The sequence below is a fragment of the Theropithecus gelada genome, chromosome 6 (assembly GCF_003255815.1).
Source record: "Theropithecus gelada isolate Dixy chromosome 6, Tgel_1.0, whole genome shotgun sequence".
In the NCBI taxonomy this organism is placed as follows: domain Eukaryota; kingdom Metazoa; phylum Chordata; class Mammalia; order Primates; family Cercopithecidae; genus Theropithecus; species Theropithecus gelada.
In genome coordinates, this window is record NC_037673.1 from 41,509,187 (window position 1) to 41,527,436 (window position 18,250).

Below are 18,250 nucleotides of genomic sequence, written 5' to 3' on the forward strand. Positions count from 1 at the left end.
ATTCTGTAGCAATCATTCATACACAATATCACCTTTCCTTTATTCTCATTACACAGTCAGCCTAAAAAGAAAGAATAACATCTGAATCTTGGTATACTGCCACCTTAACATGCCAGTTGTGAGCTCACATCCACTGCCTAACAGTCTCCCAGACAGGCACAACTGAAGTAGTCAAGGTGACAGCATAAATGTCTATCATTCTTTTCTTCCTCTAAAAATAAGTGAGCACACTGCCCAAACCCTGAGAAATAAGTCTAGGCAGAGATAGAAAGGGCTTGAGCCACAAAGAGTTTTCCCTCTTTCCTATCCTCAAGTAGCAAGTATTCATCTGCTTCTATTTTAAACATACATTTTTTTAATATATTGAAAATGACAAGTGTGACAGCCTAAATAAACAGGCCAACAGAAGGATCGCAAGATAAAGTTGAGGATATCTCCTAGAGACACTTAAAATGACAGGTCAAGTTTTTGAAGCTTAGAAGGATCTTGTAATTTACCCAAAACTGTGTTAAAGCAAGACCAGATCCAAGATTTTGTATGGCCTTCTACCTCAGGATCTTTCTAGTGCAGTATGCTTCTCTCCAAGTTTTTTGAAACCTCTCATACTCTACTTCTCGTTTATTGATATACAACAAATCTTTGTGAGTGTTCTATTTCTTCCTGTATAACTCTGCTGTCATTATCTCCACCCAGAAGTGAAGAGTCAGGCCCTTATAGCTAGAAGCGGAAGAAAATTAAAGAGTTTATCCACAGCTCACCAGTCTGTGCAGTAAGATCACCCTAACTATTTCAATATGCTGAGAAACACAAATCCCACATACAGAGGAAGTTGGAAGAAAACTCATTTCCCCTATACACCTATACAGGCTTTTTAGATTCAGGTATCCATTCCCTCAAGCATTTACCCTTTGAGTTACAATCCAAACACACTTGAAGTTATCTTTAAACGTACAATGAAGTTGTTATTGACTATAGTCTCACCCTATTGTGCTATCAAACAGTAGGTCTCATTCATTCTATTTTTTGGTACCCATTAACCATCACCACCTCTCCCCTGCCCACAAATAAAAGCATATAACCATAGGCTTATCAAGAATTCTATTCTTTTGTTTCATCTGATAGTTTTCATTACAGTTAGAAATTACCAAAGAGCTTGCCACACTCCCCGGAAAAAAAAAAAAAAAACCTCAAAAGTATTTTAGAGAAGGTATGTTTAGCCAGATAATCAAAAGTTAAAAGCATAAAGTGAAGATGTTTCCCAGGTAATCTGAGAGGGGCTCAAGACAATGAAGAACTTGCAGGTGCTCAAGTTTGTTTTTTTCATTATTCATATATTCAGTTAACAGTATTTGTTGACATTTGATATCTATTTACTAAAGAGTCAATTTGTACTACAACAGATTCTATCCTAAGAAACCCTAACATCTAGTTTAGGAGATAGTATGGCATGAAAGATCATGCTCTTGGGATCAAAAATACCCTTGCTTCAAATTCCAATTCTGCCACAGTTACACGAACCTAGGAAAATTACTTAACCACTGCACCTCTTTTTCACGGGGGGAGAGGGTATTTTAAGTTTACAAAAAGATGATAATTGTTTTCTAGGAATGTAGTAAGGATCAAATGATGTTAAATACAGAAACCCTGTGCCAGGACCATAGAAGATACCCAGGGGATACTAGCTTCCTTTGGAAAATGCAAGCTTTTCTTCATTCTCCACTAGGGCAGTAAGATCAACTTGTCATTTATTGGAGTTTAGTTTTAATTTTAATTGTATATAAATATATATATTTATGTAGGCAATAAATGTATATATTTATGGCATACATGGTGTTTTTATATGTACAGTAGACCTTCCCTTACCCACAGTTTCCCTTTCTAAGGTTATATATGTATAAAACATATTCTGATGTTATATACAGAAGCCCTGTGCCTGGACTATAGAAGACACTCAGGGGATGTTAGCTTCCTTTGGAAAATGCAAACTTTTCTTCATTCTCTACCAGGGCAGTAAAACCAGCTTGTCATTTATTGGAGTTTAGTTTTAATTTTTAACCACCTCACTCTACCATATGTATACACGCCACTGATTTTACAAAGAATGTTTTTAAACACAATTCTTACTGTAGCAAATTAACCCAGGTGATCTTTGTTGAAAGTTTTCAAAAAAACACAGGTCTTAGCTTTAAGATTACTTTAACATGAGGTGATATTTATTTTGTCACCTTATGGTTAAATAAATGACAAGGAACAGCTGATATCGTCCAAGTCAGTATCAGAGTTTGAGAAACAAAAGTGGGGAGAAGTTATATGGAGAGAAGTCAAGAGATACACGTCGTAAGGAAAAGGCAGTAATATGTGAGTGAATGCACTCACAGACCTGTAGAGCATGGCATCACTGCCAAGAGGTGGTGATCTGTGTGAAAACACTTTAGCTGTCCAGAAGTGAACCAGTGTCTACCAAAGGTGGAATGTTCACCTTCAGCTAAACACTACCAATTATGCACATGTAACAAGAATAAATCTCAAGAGGCTCACAGGGAGTTACAACACTAGGCAATTCTCTACAGCAGTGGTGTGCATTGTTATCCAATGCTGGAGGGGTACTCAGTGCTCCAAAGGAGCACAGATGAAGGAGTAATTCATTCTACCTGGTGGACTAGAAAACCAGAGTTTGCCAGGTGTTAAATACTTGTCAGGACGGTGATTCCAAACAAGGGAGCCACATAAGTAAGAGTTCAACGATATGAAAAGGCTCTGCATACTCACAGACACGCGGGATCAGGTCTGATGGAGAGAGGTTCATGAAGATCAGGCTGGAGAAGCAGATTGAGGCAGTTTGTAAAAAGTCTTCAAGACTACACTGCAGAGTTTCTTTTTCCTTTTCTTTTTAATTTTTTTATTTCCATAGGTTTTTGGGGAACAGGTAGTACTTGATTACATGAGTAAGTTCTTTAGTGGTGATTTGTGACTTGATCGTTCAATGAGGAAGGGACAGCAAAGCTTTTGAAACAGATGTCATAACTCAAAGGAAGCCTGAATTAAGAAAGTGGTATGGAAACTCATTATTTCTTTCCTTCACCCATTTGTACCAACTATACAAAATACTGGGGCTACAAAGTTAAAATAAATATGAAAAATAAAACATAGACATAGTCCCTGCTAGGATGAAACTTACAAACTAGCAAAGACAGTAGTCACTAAATAATTACAAAATTTTAAACACAATCATAGTATTTACTTGCGGAGCTATAAGGAAGAAACAGTTGCTGAGAAAGAATGCCAGGGACAGCACTGAGGAACATTTCAGAAAGAGGCACATATGACACTTGGTGATCAACTGGAAGTGCAGCAAGGAGAAGAGAAGATGGTTCCAGGATTGCCAGCTTATATACTGGATGGATACTGGTGCTGTCAAGCACAGTGAAAGAAGAACAAAACAAGGAATGGGAAAGCCACTTTATGGCTGGTTTGTTTTGGATCAGAAAGAGTTTTAAGCACCAAATGACATCCAAGTGAAGTTCACCAGTTGCACCAGAAGGACTGCAGCTCAGGATAGTCTGAGCTTGGAAAGAGATTTTGGAAAAGACAGTGTCAAGGATGAATGGTGGGTAAAGTGTTAGTGGTACTCTTATAATCTTTTTCCCACTAATAATTTTCTATCGTGAAAATAGTATTAAATGCTCCCCACTGCCCTGCAGTAATAATGAAGAAAAGAAGATACCTTCCAATAGTCTATTCTCACCTAAGTCCATGCCAGATAACTCTGAAAGGGGCAGTCAGTCCCCAGACCAGGAGCATCAACACCATCTGGAACTTATCAATGCAAAGTTTAGGGCCCCACCTAGGACCTACTAAATTAGAAATTCTGGGGCTGGGTACAGCAGTCTGTTTTAGAAAACCTCCAGGTAATGCTGATGCACTCTCAGGTCCGAGAGACACTGGGCTTGCCCATCATAAAAACTGTACACATTTAAGAAAATAACTATCTCATTTTAGCTGTTAGTTCTGTTTAGTGGAAAAATTCAAGGTTTCTTTTTGCCTGCAGGGTTCTCTCATCCGTATGTTAAACGTGTAGAATATCTCATCTACGCAGAGTAGTGTGTTTGTTGAGGGAGGCTGAGTGTAAGGCATAAAAATGGTCTCTGCCATCAGGGAACTGTCATCTGGTTGAGGAGACAATATACACATCTGAAAAGTTCAACAAGCAGATAAGTGGTACAGTTCAACAGAAGCAGCAGGTGAGGATTTAAAGTGCTAAACAATAAGGGCACTAAGAGTCACAAGCTAGGGGAACAGCGGGAGGCAGGAGTCAGACCTATGATAATTAAGCCTGACAGGGTAAGTTTGAACTCTGTATGAACTTTTAATGAGATACAACAGAACCCCTTATTTGCATCTCCTCCCTCTAAGAAGAGGTTTGCTGAACTTCGGAAATGGTTTAATGATATACTCAAAGTGGAAAAGACTCGAAGTGAGTAAATTACAGTTGGGCAAATAACTGTCAAAAGAAGGAACGTTCTTGACCTCGGCCCAAGGGTATCGCTGTGCCCTGGTTTGCACTAGCTTCAGCACCACTGCAGGCTCACTGAAGGTCAAGTTCCCTTTCAGTAATGCTTTATATATCCAAGTCTACCTGCAGTTATCAAAATGCTTCCTAAGAGGCATTTAAGAGTAAAATAGTCCAGTTGTGAATCATTCCCTAGCACCTACCGAAGGAGCTCAATGGCTCCTCTGTGTTCTCAGCGGTCAGGGATTGGACGCAGGAAAGAAGAGCAATGGGGGCTGGCAGGCACGCTTCAGGAGTAAGCACCGTGTACATGGCACGCTGTTAAGCTCAGATCTATTATTGAATACAAGGAAGAGGCTCCCGCGATTGAGACAGCGGGGATAAAGCCACCCTCCTGGACCTGGCGCTCCGGTCCTGCAATTCGCTCCTAGGGCTCCAGACAAGGGTGGGCTTGCAAGCAAGGACAGTGCATGGGGCAAAACCACAAGTCAGTCCACGGTGAGAATGCCTCCGGATACCACTGGGTGGAGAGTTGGCAGTGGGGCACAAAAAGGATTTCAAAGGGCTCTGAAAACCGAAAGCCCCTAACCCGGATACGAGGGGCCTCGAGAGAAAGGTTTGTCCGCCCCTGCAGACCAGACGCGAGCCAGGGACACACCTCGGATGGTTTCCCAGCTTGGCCGGCAGGACGCTCTGGCGAGCGCTCCAGTCTGCCGGGCAGCAGAGCCAAATAGGGGAGGAGAGGATGGGAGCTGTATTCCACACCCGCCGCACCCGGCATCCAGCCCCGGTGAACTCGAGCAGAGCCATGGCGAACCCGGCCTCAGATTCTGGGCCTCTAGGGGTTCCTCTGCCCAGAGATCCCACATCGGGGGCGCGAACCTACCCGCTGTTGCCTCACTCCTTCACCTCCATACACCGGCGCCCTCCTCCCCCAGTTCAGACCCTCAGAGTCCCTTTCCAAGGGCGGGTGCCAGGAGGGACGCCGGCGACCGCCAGGGAGCTCGAGAGCGCTGCCAGGAGTCCTCCCGCCCCTTCTCAGCCTCTCCGCGCGCTTCCTTAAGCTTCTCGCTCCATCAGCGAAGCGACTGCAGAACCAAGCAAAGGCGGTCATCCAAGGGGCCGGCGAGGCCAAGAACGCGTCGCCGCGTGTCCGTGACGAGGGCACCGCGCCACGGATGCCAGATCCCAGGCTGGAGAGAGCGGGTAGGGGCAGAGCAGAAAACGCGGGCACCACTCAGGGTTTGGTCCCTGTCCTTCCTGCCCGTGGCCTTCCTTTTCCCCCACACTTTACCTTGTACCAGGCTCCTCTAGATCCGCAGGCAGAAGCGCAGAGCCGAAGCCCGGAGGAGAAGAGTTTGAGAGCCGCCATCTTCGGGCCGTGAGGCAGGAGGAGGCTACCGGGTGGAGCGCGCGTTTGGGTGTAGGTGCGCGCTGTCCCGGGCGCCGCCGAGTCACTGCGAAGGAAAGCGGGGCGTGCTGGGGCCTCCGCAGCGCGGCTCTGACGTCCTCCCGGCCTTTCGAGCCGCACGCCGCTGGCGCGCTGCTGGCTGCTGCTTTTAAAAGAAGTGAGGCTGGGCGGGGCCCCGGCGGGGAGAAGAGGCTCTGCGCAGCCTGAGCGGATGGCCGGGAAGTTCCTCTCAGAGCCTCAGGTGTCTGGGCATAGGCGAGACCGGGCGTGTGTTGGCGCGCACTTGCCGCTGCAGCCCTTCTGTCAGCCCTTTAGCTTAGATGGGGCGCTGGTGGCCGCCTCCCCCTAGGTTGTGGATGAGTCTTTTGGCCTAGGGTTCAGGGCCCTCCGGCCGCGGGAGGACCTCCCGCCAAGCTTGTTGCTTTTCCAAGTGAGTGCTTCGTGTGTGTGTGGGCTGCATAGGGGCACCCCTCGAAACCCCCTTCTCTTCTCCCGCCTGGACTGCGTTCACGTTTCTAACATTTCTCAGCCCCCTCTTCCCAAACCTGGCCTTGGCTTACGTAGAGTAAGTTTGCTGCGAGGACCTGCCTCGAGCTGTCGGTCAAGAGGTGTGAGCAACAAGGCTTGCAGAGGAACAAGATTAAGACTGAACCTCTGTGACCTGACTTTAGCACACCTTTTCTTCCCCATCATCCAAGTTTGCAAATTTCAGGCTCTTTCTCGCACTGGAGTCCGAGCAACCCAGAGATTTACTAAGGAGATGCAACCATAAAGGTAGCATATTGCTTTAACCTTAGGCAAGTTAGATAACTTCCCTAAGCCTCAGTGTCCTCATCTGCAAATTAAGATTGCTTATAATACAACGTCATAACGTTTCTATGAGTTAATTCATGCAAAGTTTCTGGCCGTATTATGAGGAGTCAATAAATGTTAGCATTATTTTAAGTTTATTCCATTGTAGCAGTTCATTGACACGGCACGTACATATTCTGCAACCTTTGTCTTTTGACCAACTCCTTGAGGACATGAGCTAAGACTGATTTCTCCAGAACTGTCTTTGCACTTAGCAGAGTGGAAAGACCAAGTGGAAGCTCAAATAACATTTTATTTGATTAAGGCCTGACCAAGTTCTGAGAATGTGATGTTAGTTTTGAACCAAAGCAAAGCACACAAAAATAAAATGAGATCTTAGCTTCCTTAGCAAATACAGTAAGGTAATGAACAGTGAAGATCCAGTTCAAAGTTTGTCCATAAAAGCATTTGCCCTTGCGTGGTATTCTTTCAACTCTGAACTTTTTTTCCCTGTAAATGTTATAATTTTAGGCAAAATCTGTTAAGGACTAAAATACCAAGTTAGACTATTCAATTACATTGGAGAAACTAACTTAGTAATGGTTGGTATTTCAACACATTTTAAGAAGTTGGAGTGAGGGGAAATTCAAGTACTGTAACTAAAGTCCCACAACTAGTGATAATTTAGCATATAGCAGCTGTTGTACCTTTAACTTACGCAATGTGAAAAAAAACTAGCATTCCAATTGAGTCTACTTTTCCACTTTTGCCCATTCCAATTGGGTCTACTTTTCCACTTTTGCACTTCCACAGGGCACATGAAATGGAAAAACTGCATTGGCAACTTTGCCGGTGGTCATATGACTGACTCTTGGCTGGTCTCACTTTGTTGCTCTTGGCTGAGGAAGACACATTTAAAATGTTAAATGTTATGTGACTAAGTCTCCTGAGAAAATCAGCCTCATTACTGTATGGTCAAAACACACTGTACTGTATTTTTCATGACTATGACTTCATTTTATACTTTTTGAGTAATGTGTAAGTCTCCTCGACTTGAATAAATTGGATTACAAATTACAAAAAAGTTCTTATATGCTGATTTGCCTTCTAGTTACACAAAGGCACTTCAATTTTAATTGATGTGCAAAATTTTACTTCTTTTAAATATCTGAACTTTTCTAAACTAGTAAGGATATTTTCCACTTGCTTTGAAAGGCAGTTTCTGGCAAATATGTTATATTCTGGAAACTTTTCTTTGTGGAATCTTACAGTTTAGCTTCCACACTTTTAAAAACTGGGAAAATTGTATTCAAAGCCTTTAAACAAAAGGTCTGATTCCAGTCATGCAATGAGGAAAGTTTTTTTTGTTTTGTTTTGTTTGTATTATGGGTTTTTTTTTTTTTGGTATTATATTATGATACATATGTGTATGTGTGGGTGTGGGTGTGGGTGTACATACACAGAGTCATGTGCCACATAACATTTTGGTCAATAATGGACAGCATATATGATGGTGGTCCCATAAGATTATAATAACATATTTTACTGTAGCTTTTTTATGTTTAGAAATGTTTAGCCAGGTGCAGTGGCCCACGCCTGTAATCCCAGCACTTTGGATGGCCAAGGCAAATGGATCGCTTGAGCCCAGGAGTTTGAGACCAACCCAGGCAACATGGCGAAACCCCATCTCTACAAAAACAAACAAACAAACAAAAAAAGTAGCCAGTGTGGTGGAGGGCACCCATAGCCAGCTACTGGGGTGGGGTGTGGGGTGGGCAGTGGGGACTGAGTCAGGAGGATTGCTTGAGCCTGGGAAGCAGAGGTTGCAGTGAGCCGAGATCGCTCCTTTGCACACCAGTGCAAGACCCTGTCTCAAAAAAAAAAAAAGAAAAGAAAAGAAAAATTTAAATACACAAATAATTACCATTATGTTACAATTGCCTACTAAATATTGTGCAGTAACATGCTGTACAAGTTTGTAGCCTAGGAGTATAAGCCATACCATATAACCTAGGTATGTAGTAGGTTAGACCATCCAAGTTTATGTCAGTATATTCTATATTAGCACAATGACAAAATAGCCTAGCATCTCATTTCTCAGAACCTGTCTTTGTCATTAAGCAAGGCATAACTGTGTGGCACCATTTTATCAGATAAATGCAGGTAACGTGTCAGAGTTTAATTCTCTGTTTTAAGGAGTTTCATTTTAATTCTCCTTAAATATGATGCATTAGCATCTCTCATTAGTGCAAGATAGGACATCCTGTTCTCACAGTTGATGGTATACTCCTCCAGGCTGATAATCAGGGGCATCTGAAGACTTGTTTTTCAAATGTTGATTAACTGGTTTCACTAGAAATAGCAGTTTTTAAGTAGGTCATTTGAGTCACTTATAAAAGTGCATGCGTGCTTCATTTTATGACAATAGTCCTTTAATATATGGAGAACACAGTCCTTCAAACAATTTGCCTTTAGTAGGTTTGAAGAATATAAATCTGAAACTTCACATAAATCTGTAAATCTAAGTATTGTTTTATAATGCAAGTCATCACCCATTAATTTGCATATTTTGCAAGCTTATTTGCATAGATCCTTTGAAGGAGTCCCTTGTATTAACTAGTGTGTATTTAATATTTGTTCAATGAATAAAGAAAAAATAAACTGTTTCTTTTTTTTTTTTAAATGTAGTTTTCTCAGAAAAAAAGTAAAATAAATGCATGAGATACTTGGAGAATGCTTAAGGCCTGGAATGAAATTGAAAATTATGATAAGGTACTAAGGAAACCTAAAAGAGTAAAATGCACCAGAGTGATCTTGTATACATTCAAAACTGATCATCTTATTTCTGCTTAAAATCTGTCATTGATTTTCTCCACTGCCTTTGAGATCCAAAGTTCATACTTCATAACATGACATAGAAGAGGATCATCTCTCCTGGTCTTCCTTTCCCCCACACATCTGCTTTTTATTTCAAACTATATGTGCTTCTTGATTTTTACACAGTGAATTTGCACAACCTCAGAATCAAGTGTTGACAGCAAAATAATAAAGAGCAAGAATTCTGTGGTTAGGCTGCTAGGGTTCAAGTCTCAGCTCTGTAGTCTCCAGCTATGCGGCCTTCTGTGGTGCAGTAGTTAAGCAGGGCTTACAGAATGTCAAGATGTAAGGTAATCTCTAGATCAGTATTTGTATTATTCAAGTGTTAATAGATTATACATTATTATTTCCCAAATGCTATCTTAGTCCGTTGTTGCTCCTACAACAAAATATCTTAGGCCGGGTAAGTTACAAAAAGAAATGTATCTCTCACAGTTCTGGAGGCTGGAAAGTTCAAGATTAAGGCACCAGCATATTGAATGTTAAATTAAATTAAATTTGGCCTAAAGCTGCTTCCATACTTTGAAATTCTGCATAGCAAACTGCACCTAAGTTAGTGTTTAAATAAACCTTACTTAAGAGTATATTCTTGTAACAAATAGCTGAGTCTCAGCTAATTACAGCAGCCAGATTTCATCCAATCACAGACTACCAACTAATAAGACCATGTCCACATAAGGCAAATGCCTCATTGCATTGTGCCTAAATAAGGCAAATGCTGGGCCGTTAATCAAGCAAGCTGTTTCTGTACTCTCAATTCCTCTTTCTGCCTATAAATATTGCCTGCTCACATTGCTGAGTGGGGCTTTCTGAATCTCCACTGGTGTAGAGTACTGCCTGATTCATGAATTGTTCTTTGCTCAAATAAACTCTGCTAAAGTTAATTTGTCTAAAGTTTTTCTTTTAACAAGGGTCTGGTGAGAGCCTGTTCCTCATAGATGATACCTTCTCTGTGTCCTCACATAATGGAAGGGGTAGAAGGCACAAACAGTTCCCTTGTACCTCTTTTATAAGGGCACTAATCCCATTCATGAGCTCTCATGATTTAATCACCTCTGAAAAGCCCCATCTCTTAATACTATCACATTGGCAATTAAATGTCAACATATGAATTTGGGGAGGACACATTCAAACCACAGCAGATGCTTTCTATATTTTCATAAACTGAAAAACACAAGGCAAGATTCAAACTCCGGACCATATGTTATTAAAAGCTGTTATTTCTTTATACCTCCCTCTTTCTGAGATATCTTTGAATCTTACCCCAACTCTCCAGTTTCACTCCTTTTGCGCTATTTCAGGGCCTCAATTTCAGTTTCTTTCATCTGAATTATTTCAGTTTCTTTCTAAATAAATTTCCATTCTCCCTCAATTTAAACATACTTAAATTATCATTTCAAATACAGGATCTGGACTTCTCACATCTTTTTCTAAAATATTTCAAGAAATCCTCAAAGGCTACAAGTGAAGTCCAACATTCAATTACAGCCAAGATTTTGTTTAATCTATCCTCAACAAACCATGTGGCCTTAAGGGCTCTGCAGAGGCATTTTAGGGGCTATGCAAACATGATATTTTGAAATTAAATTTTAGATTACATTTTTACTATCCTATTAACACTAATAAAGAAGGAGCATGCACACTCAATTGTGATCTATCTTCAATTTAAAAGTATTAAAAATTACCAGATTGTCTCTGGGCATGGTGGCTCAGGCCTGTAATCCCAACACTTTGGGAAGCAAAGGTGGGAAGATCACCTGAGGTCGGGAGTTCCAGACCAGCCTGGCCAACATGATGAAACCCCATCTCTACTAAAAATGAACAATTAGCATGGCATGTGGCACATGTACTCCAAGCTACTCTGGAGGCTGAGGCAGGAGAATCACTTGAGCCTGGGAGATGGAGGTTACAGTGAGCTGAGATCGCACCAAGTAGTCCAGCCTGGGTGACAGAGCGAGATTCCATATTAAAAAAAAAAAAAAAAAAAAAAAAAAAGACCAAATTATGCAGTTGGGAGACAAACCTTAAAGTTTCCTCATCATCGAATTTCCTATATTTGGATATATAAAATATGTCATTGATAAAGAAGTTTGTAGCTCTGTATTTATCTTTTTATCATTTAGACCTCTGCATTTTGACTCACTTAAATTTGTATAAATATATAATACTTTGAGGCTCTGGTCAGAGACATGTACTTCCTAGAATTATTTCTTATCACAGCATAGTAGTTGTTCAAAAAGAGCATATAAAACACTTCATAATAATATTATACTATAAATAATTTTAGAGATTATTTTCCATTTTGGCTACATCTTGTCTGATATTTACATATGTGAACAAGAGATAATTGACATTATTAGTTATTGACTATTGAAGTAAACATTTCCTGCTACTTTTCTTTCAAGCTTCTAATCTACTTTAATTGAAGCATATAGTGAAATTCTAGGACAAGCTGCAGTGTGAATCAGAAATTTCTTATTATTGTACAGCCAAACAGAAATAAAATAAACAAAGTATCAGATATAACTCCATGGTTGCAATTTTTTAGGTTCTCAGAAGAGTGTTATTATTCTCATTTTTTCCATGTATAACAGGAAAATATTTCATAATTAAAATGATAAAATGCATTTAAACTGTAAAGTACCACTTTTATGCATTGTATATGTTGGGTTCTAAATACAGTTTTATTTGAAAGGGTGACTCATATTAAATATGTTTGAAAATTATGGCTTTAGCTAAATTGGACTACTTTCTGCTCCCTGCACATACCAAGCACCTTCTGACAGGGAACATTTGCTAAACCCTTTTTTTCCTGTGCCAGCTGAGCAAACTCCTACTCCTCTTTCAAGACTCAGATCAAATGTCACTCCTCTGTGTACCTTGACTGTTCACACTCCGAATTCCACCTCTTAAAAAACTACTTTCTTTTTCTTTGTGCTCTCAGGGCCCTTGGTTACCTGGATTATGAGCTTATCAAGTTTTGTTCATTTTTGTATCCACAGTGTCCTAGGATTTCTTTTAAGCATAGAGCAGTTCAACAAATATCAGTTGTGTTGACTTGACTTGGGTAGCCCTTTTTTGCTGCCTTAATACAAGCCATGAACTTAACCAGTGTCTCTCAGCTCAGCTCTTTAGATTGAATATTTTCTTTCTAATCATAATGTGATAGTAGTAACTATTTACATTTGCATTCTCTTTTACAGCTTACTTTGTGCTCACCATCATCCCTTGGCCTTTCTTCTCTAACACAGTTCCTGTATCCAGCCTCATGCTCTGCTGTACCTCTAGCTGTCTTCTCCCCACAGATAACCTGACATTGAAGTACATGAAGTAAATAGTCAAATAGTGAGATACAAATTGTACTTCCCTCTTTCAATTGGCCCCTGTTTCTCTCATTATTATTTTCTTCCCTTCTCGTGAATATTCCATTTGGTTAAATCTTTTTCACAATAAAGTAACCCAAACCAAGTATGATATTTTGGCTACATGATCCCACTGTTTATGTTGCCAGACAATCAGTAATACCTGCAATAATAGACTTCAAAAAAGATACTGCCAAGAGATTGTGACACCCTGGCTCAGTAGAATATGTCAGGGTCACTTATAAATATCCAACCACAGAGAAATGATTCATTACATTATAGTGCATCATCTTGAAAAACTATTACACCACTATTCAAAAGTAAAAATTTTAAATTATATGTGGAAATGTTTAGGATAAGTGTAAAAGTCAGAATTCAAATTGTATTATATAACGATTACAATCATGTATTATATATTTTTGCAAAATAAGTTAAAAGACCATCTAAAAGTGAGGAAAAAAATCAATACGATGAGGGCAAGGATTTAGGTGCTTTTATTTAAACTATTGTACAGCTTTTATTTAACTTTTAAAGGCACTAGACGTATAGTTTTAGTATAAGAATTCTAAATATACATGTTAGATGTATATTTGGTTACTTGAAAGAGGTATTTGCACACCAACGTTCATTGCACTATTCACAATAGTCAATATGTGGAAACAATCTAAATGTTGATAAATGGATGAATAGATAAAGAAAATGTGGTATATACATACAACAGAATACTGTTTAGTCTTAAAACAGAAGAAAATCTTGCCATGTGTGACAACATGGATGAACACTGAGGATATTATGCTAAGTGAAATAAGCTAGTCACAGAGGAACAAATACTGTATAATTCCAATAACATGAGGTATCCAGGAGTTCTAGTCAAACTCCTAGAAACAGAGCAGAGTGGTGGTTGCCAGGGGCTATAGGGAGAAGGAACTCAGGAGATCCTATACAGATATCTGTTACAGAAGGTTAGTAAGTTCTAGAGGCCTATATACAGCACTCTGCCTGTAGTTAGTAATACTGTATTGTATAGTTACAAACATATTAAGAGGGTAGATCCCATGTTTAGTGTTCTTACCACAATAACATATATATTATTTGGTTGCCAACTTTTGCCTTCTCTAGTCTGAACCTGTGAACCCAGGGGAATGTTTCAGGATAATAGATGCTGTGTTTCACATCACACACTAATATTTCCTTTGGCTGCCAATTCAGAAAATGGAATAACAGGTTAATCTTTCAATATGCACTTCTCTACAGGTGAATGAGAGTGGTAGCCTTCAGTGAAATGAAACCAGTAAGTTGGAAAACCAAAGAATCAACAATATAGAAACCCCTCCTCACTTGTAAATCATTAATGAACATTAGCCAGTTACTAGTAGCTTTGAGCTGTGACTTGAAACACTGCTACTCTCTAGCCGGATCTATATCTGTGGGTTTTCTATCTATCTCAGATTTACTCTGCAATCGTTTGTTGATGTCTAGGAAAAACCTCCTGAGTGTTAAAATTATAAAACTGATTATTTCAGTGGCTAGTCCTAAATCATAATCAGTACAAAAGTATTGAACTGCTATTCATTAGAATGCAACCAGGAAAGTACTGGGAGAAAAGGAAGTGCTATGGTCTGACTGTTTATGTTTCCCCAAAATTCACATGTTAAAATCCTCACCCTTAAAGCAACGGTGTTAGGAAATGGGGCCTTTGAAAGGTGATTAGATCATGGGAGTGGAGTTCTCATGAATGGGATCAGTGCCTCTATCTGTGTCCTTATCACCAGGTCTGCTGGTGCCTTAATCTTGGACTCCCTAGAATTGTGAGAAATAAAATTGCTGCTGTTCACAACAGCAAACTACTGAGTTTATGGTATTTTATTACAGTAACCAAAACAGACTAAGATAACAAGGGTCACGGAATTTGTAATGAGCTTTTAATGACCAGATGTGGAAAAAAGGCAAAGCAAATTTTAACAGCCCTCAGACTTCATTCCCTGTTTTCAATAATAAACTTGGATGAAAAATCGGTTTTATATCAACATCTTATGACAATTATGAATCTTCACTATTTTTATTCTCTGCATGTTTTAGAGCAGTGATGTAAAAACTTTTGTTTGTGTTGTCAGTATAAAGGTATATAGAAGTTGTATCCTACACATACATACATATGTGTAAAGTATGTATATGTTTATTTTTTATAAATTAAATACATACACTACAGTACATTTTAAACACAATTTTGAAAGATTAGTTAAAAACCAATATAAACAGACCTTTTTATATTTTTTTCCAGTGTGCCCATGGGTTTTCCTGAGTACTTCCTACAGGGTGTGCAGTCCACTCTGAAGATCACAGCCTAGTACCATAAGTATGTGGTGAATATCTTAGAGATAAGACAATAAAGCTCTATCCACATAATTCTGACGATGGAGCTGATGCTGGAAAATCAGTATTCTCTTATGCAATGTTGCATCATCTCCTTATAACTATGCTACATGCTCTCAGTATTATTTATATCATCTTTCCTTCCCTTCCACCCAGCAGTCTCATTTCAAGAGATTTAACCTAAGAAGATACCAGAACAGGCACAAAAATATATATGGACAAGGTTATGCATCACAGCAATTTTTAAAACAGCAACAAAAATAATAGCAGTATGGTTAAATGTGTCAATCATGTATTGGTCTATAAAAGTATGCTATATCATTAGTCTACAGATTAATTGGGCTACAGACTAACCATTAAATGCTTTCCTTCATGTGGCACTATACTAAGTGTTAGGTATTCAATTGTGAATAAGACAACAGACATGGTCCCAGATCTCCAGGAGTTTACGTCTTATGAAGAGATGAAGACCGGACAAGGATACACGCATTCTTATGCAGGGTATGTCAATGAGAAATAAAGAGTGTTAAGAATCTGTGTGACAGGCTGACTCAAGTTGAGGAGGGGTGATCAAGGAAGGCTTTATCAAATCATCTCTGGTCTTCAGAATACCACAATTCTGGTTTTTTTGGAAGAAGTAAAGCTATGAGAGATAAATAACATTAATAATTTGACAATTAAAAAAGAGAATGTATGTGTCAGAACAGAAAAAGTGATCTATTCTATTAGGGTACTAACAAAAAACCTGAAGAAAAATTGTAACCTGGTTCATCTTTAGAGGATTATTATAGCTAAGGAATAACTCATGATTTAATCTGCAATCAAAAGAAAAGTCAAGGCTGCAATCTAGTAACAGAGGTTATAGTTTTCCTTTAAAATAATTTTTCTTTCTAGCCCTCCTTTTCTACTAAGGAAAAGTTATAGTAAAACCAATTTGTGTGTAAAGTAAGTTTTAGGCTTATTTTGTAGGAATCGTCTTTAAATTAGAACCTTAAGAATGAGAAGAAATTAGGCCAGGCGCGGTGGCTCACGCCTGTAATCCCAGCACTTTGGGAGGCCGAGGCAGGCGGATCACAAGGTCAGGAGATCGAGACCACGGTGAAACCCCGTCTCTACTAAAAATACAAAAAATTAGCCGGGCGCGGTTGTGGGCGCCTGTAGTCCCAGCTACTTGGGAGGCTGAGGCAGGAGAATGGCGGGAACCCGGGAGGCGGAGCGTGCAGTGAGCTGAGATCGGGCCACTGCACTCCAGCCTGGGCGACAGAGCGAGACTCCGTCTCAAAAAAAAAAAAAAAAAAAATGAGAAGAAATTACCTAGGTGAAGGGAGAGTGGGAAACACTGTAGTTAGGACAATACATACAAAGTATTGACATTGAAAAAAAGTATGGTGGGTATAAGAAATAAAATCCAGAATGAGTAATGGTGGACAGGGTACAGATTTTGTAGGACTTCATAAAGTATGTTAAGGATCTGTTGACAAAAGGAGTCAAACCTAAAATATTTGAAGATAACAATTCTGAGCCAAATATGACTGTCCAATAGCCCATGACACAATGCTTAGGAGATCCTGAGAACATATGCCCAAAGAGGTCAGGCTACAACTTGACTTTATACATTTTAGGGAGACATAAGACATCAATCAAGGCATAAAAGATGTACGTTGGTTTGGTCCAGAAAGACCAAAAGTGGGGTTTTCCAGGTCATCAGTAGATTCAAAGATCTGATTGGCACTTGGTTGAAAGAGTTAAGTTATTGTCTAAACACTTTGAACCAATAGAAAGGAATGTCTGGGTCTTCAAGATAAGGGGCTGTGGAGACCAAGGTTTTATCATGCAGATAACGTCTCCAGGTAGCAGGCCTCTGAGATAATAAATTGTAAATGTTTCTTACCAGACTTAAAGAGTCTGTGCTATGAGTAATTTCAAAAGGGTAGAGGGTATAATGATGCGTGTGTGGCTCTCCCTTCACATCATGGCCTGAACTAGTTTTTTCAGGTTAACTTTGGAATGCCCTTGGCTGAGAGGAAGGATCCATTCAGATGATTACATGGCTTAGAATTTTATTTTTGGTTTACATTCTCTCCCTTCTGGCCAATATTTGCCAGAGGCAACACCAATGGCCACCAAACTTTTATTTTGTCCCATAGCATTGCCAGGGTGGCCTGGCTGCCTGCCCCAGGTCCATCTGCCTCTCAGTTGAACCCCAATGGCCAAGAAACTTAGTGTCAAAAGACTTATAGCTAGATTAAATGTTCCTAGGCTAGACAGGAATAAACGTGGACAGGCATTTATTAACTCTTAAATTTTTTTTAAGTAATATAACAGCCAACAAACAAAAACCCTAAGGCAAGGATACAAAATTGACTTATCTTTAACTTCTACGCATTGAACTATTGTAATCTCGAGTTTAGTTACAGACTTGTAGCAATTAGCATAAAAACATAGCATAATAAAGCATAAGCATTGGTAAAACCTTTTAAGCTAAGGAACTTAGGGATTTTGTTGTGCCACAATGCTTTTTGCAGTCTTTTAGTAATTTGTCCTAAGATGGCTGATAAAATTTTTTTGATAAATATATATACATATATATATCTGCCTGAAACACATTACTGGGAGTATTGTACCCAGGAGACTTTGTCATGAGGTATCTTTATATCCTTTCAGTAACAATTTTCTTTTAATTCTATAGGAAGCAGTAAATTGTTTATAGTTCGGATGGATGAAAAGATGCCACATAATAGCTCAGAAGGCAAAGTTCCTTATTTTACCAGCTGTTTAGGCATTTGTATACCTATCCTTGATTTGCAGGGTCTGAACAAATTCTATTCCTCAGAACTAGCCCTTAAAATCTCATATGCCCACCACTTTTGCAGTGGTTTCTGGGGCTGGAGGGAGAGTGCTTGTATAGTTTTAGCAGCAGGGCAT

At 39.6% G+C, this 18,250-nt stretch overlaps 1 protein-coding gene across 3 annotated transcripts in view; it reads right to left on the reverse strand.

Moving 5' to 3' along the window:
* OXCT1 (3-oxoacid CoA-transferase 1) overlaps nt 1-6,718 on the reverse strand; it is a 144,897-nt gene extending 138,179 nt beyond the window's left edge. For 2 of the 3 annotated variants that reach the window (XM_025388461.1, XM_025388460.1), the window contains exon 1: nt 5,805-6,718. In XM_025388461.1, the coding sequence (XP_025244246.1) occupies nt 5,805-5,882 (78 nt within the window). In that variant the 5' untranslated portion in view covers nt 5,883-6,718. Of the gene's footprint in view, nt 1-5,168 lie in introns of all 3 variants that reach the window. The other variant, XM_025388459.1, reaches the window with a different exon arrangement.
* Between the last annotated feature and the right edge of the window lie 11,532 nt (nt 6,719-18,250).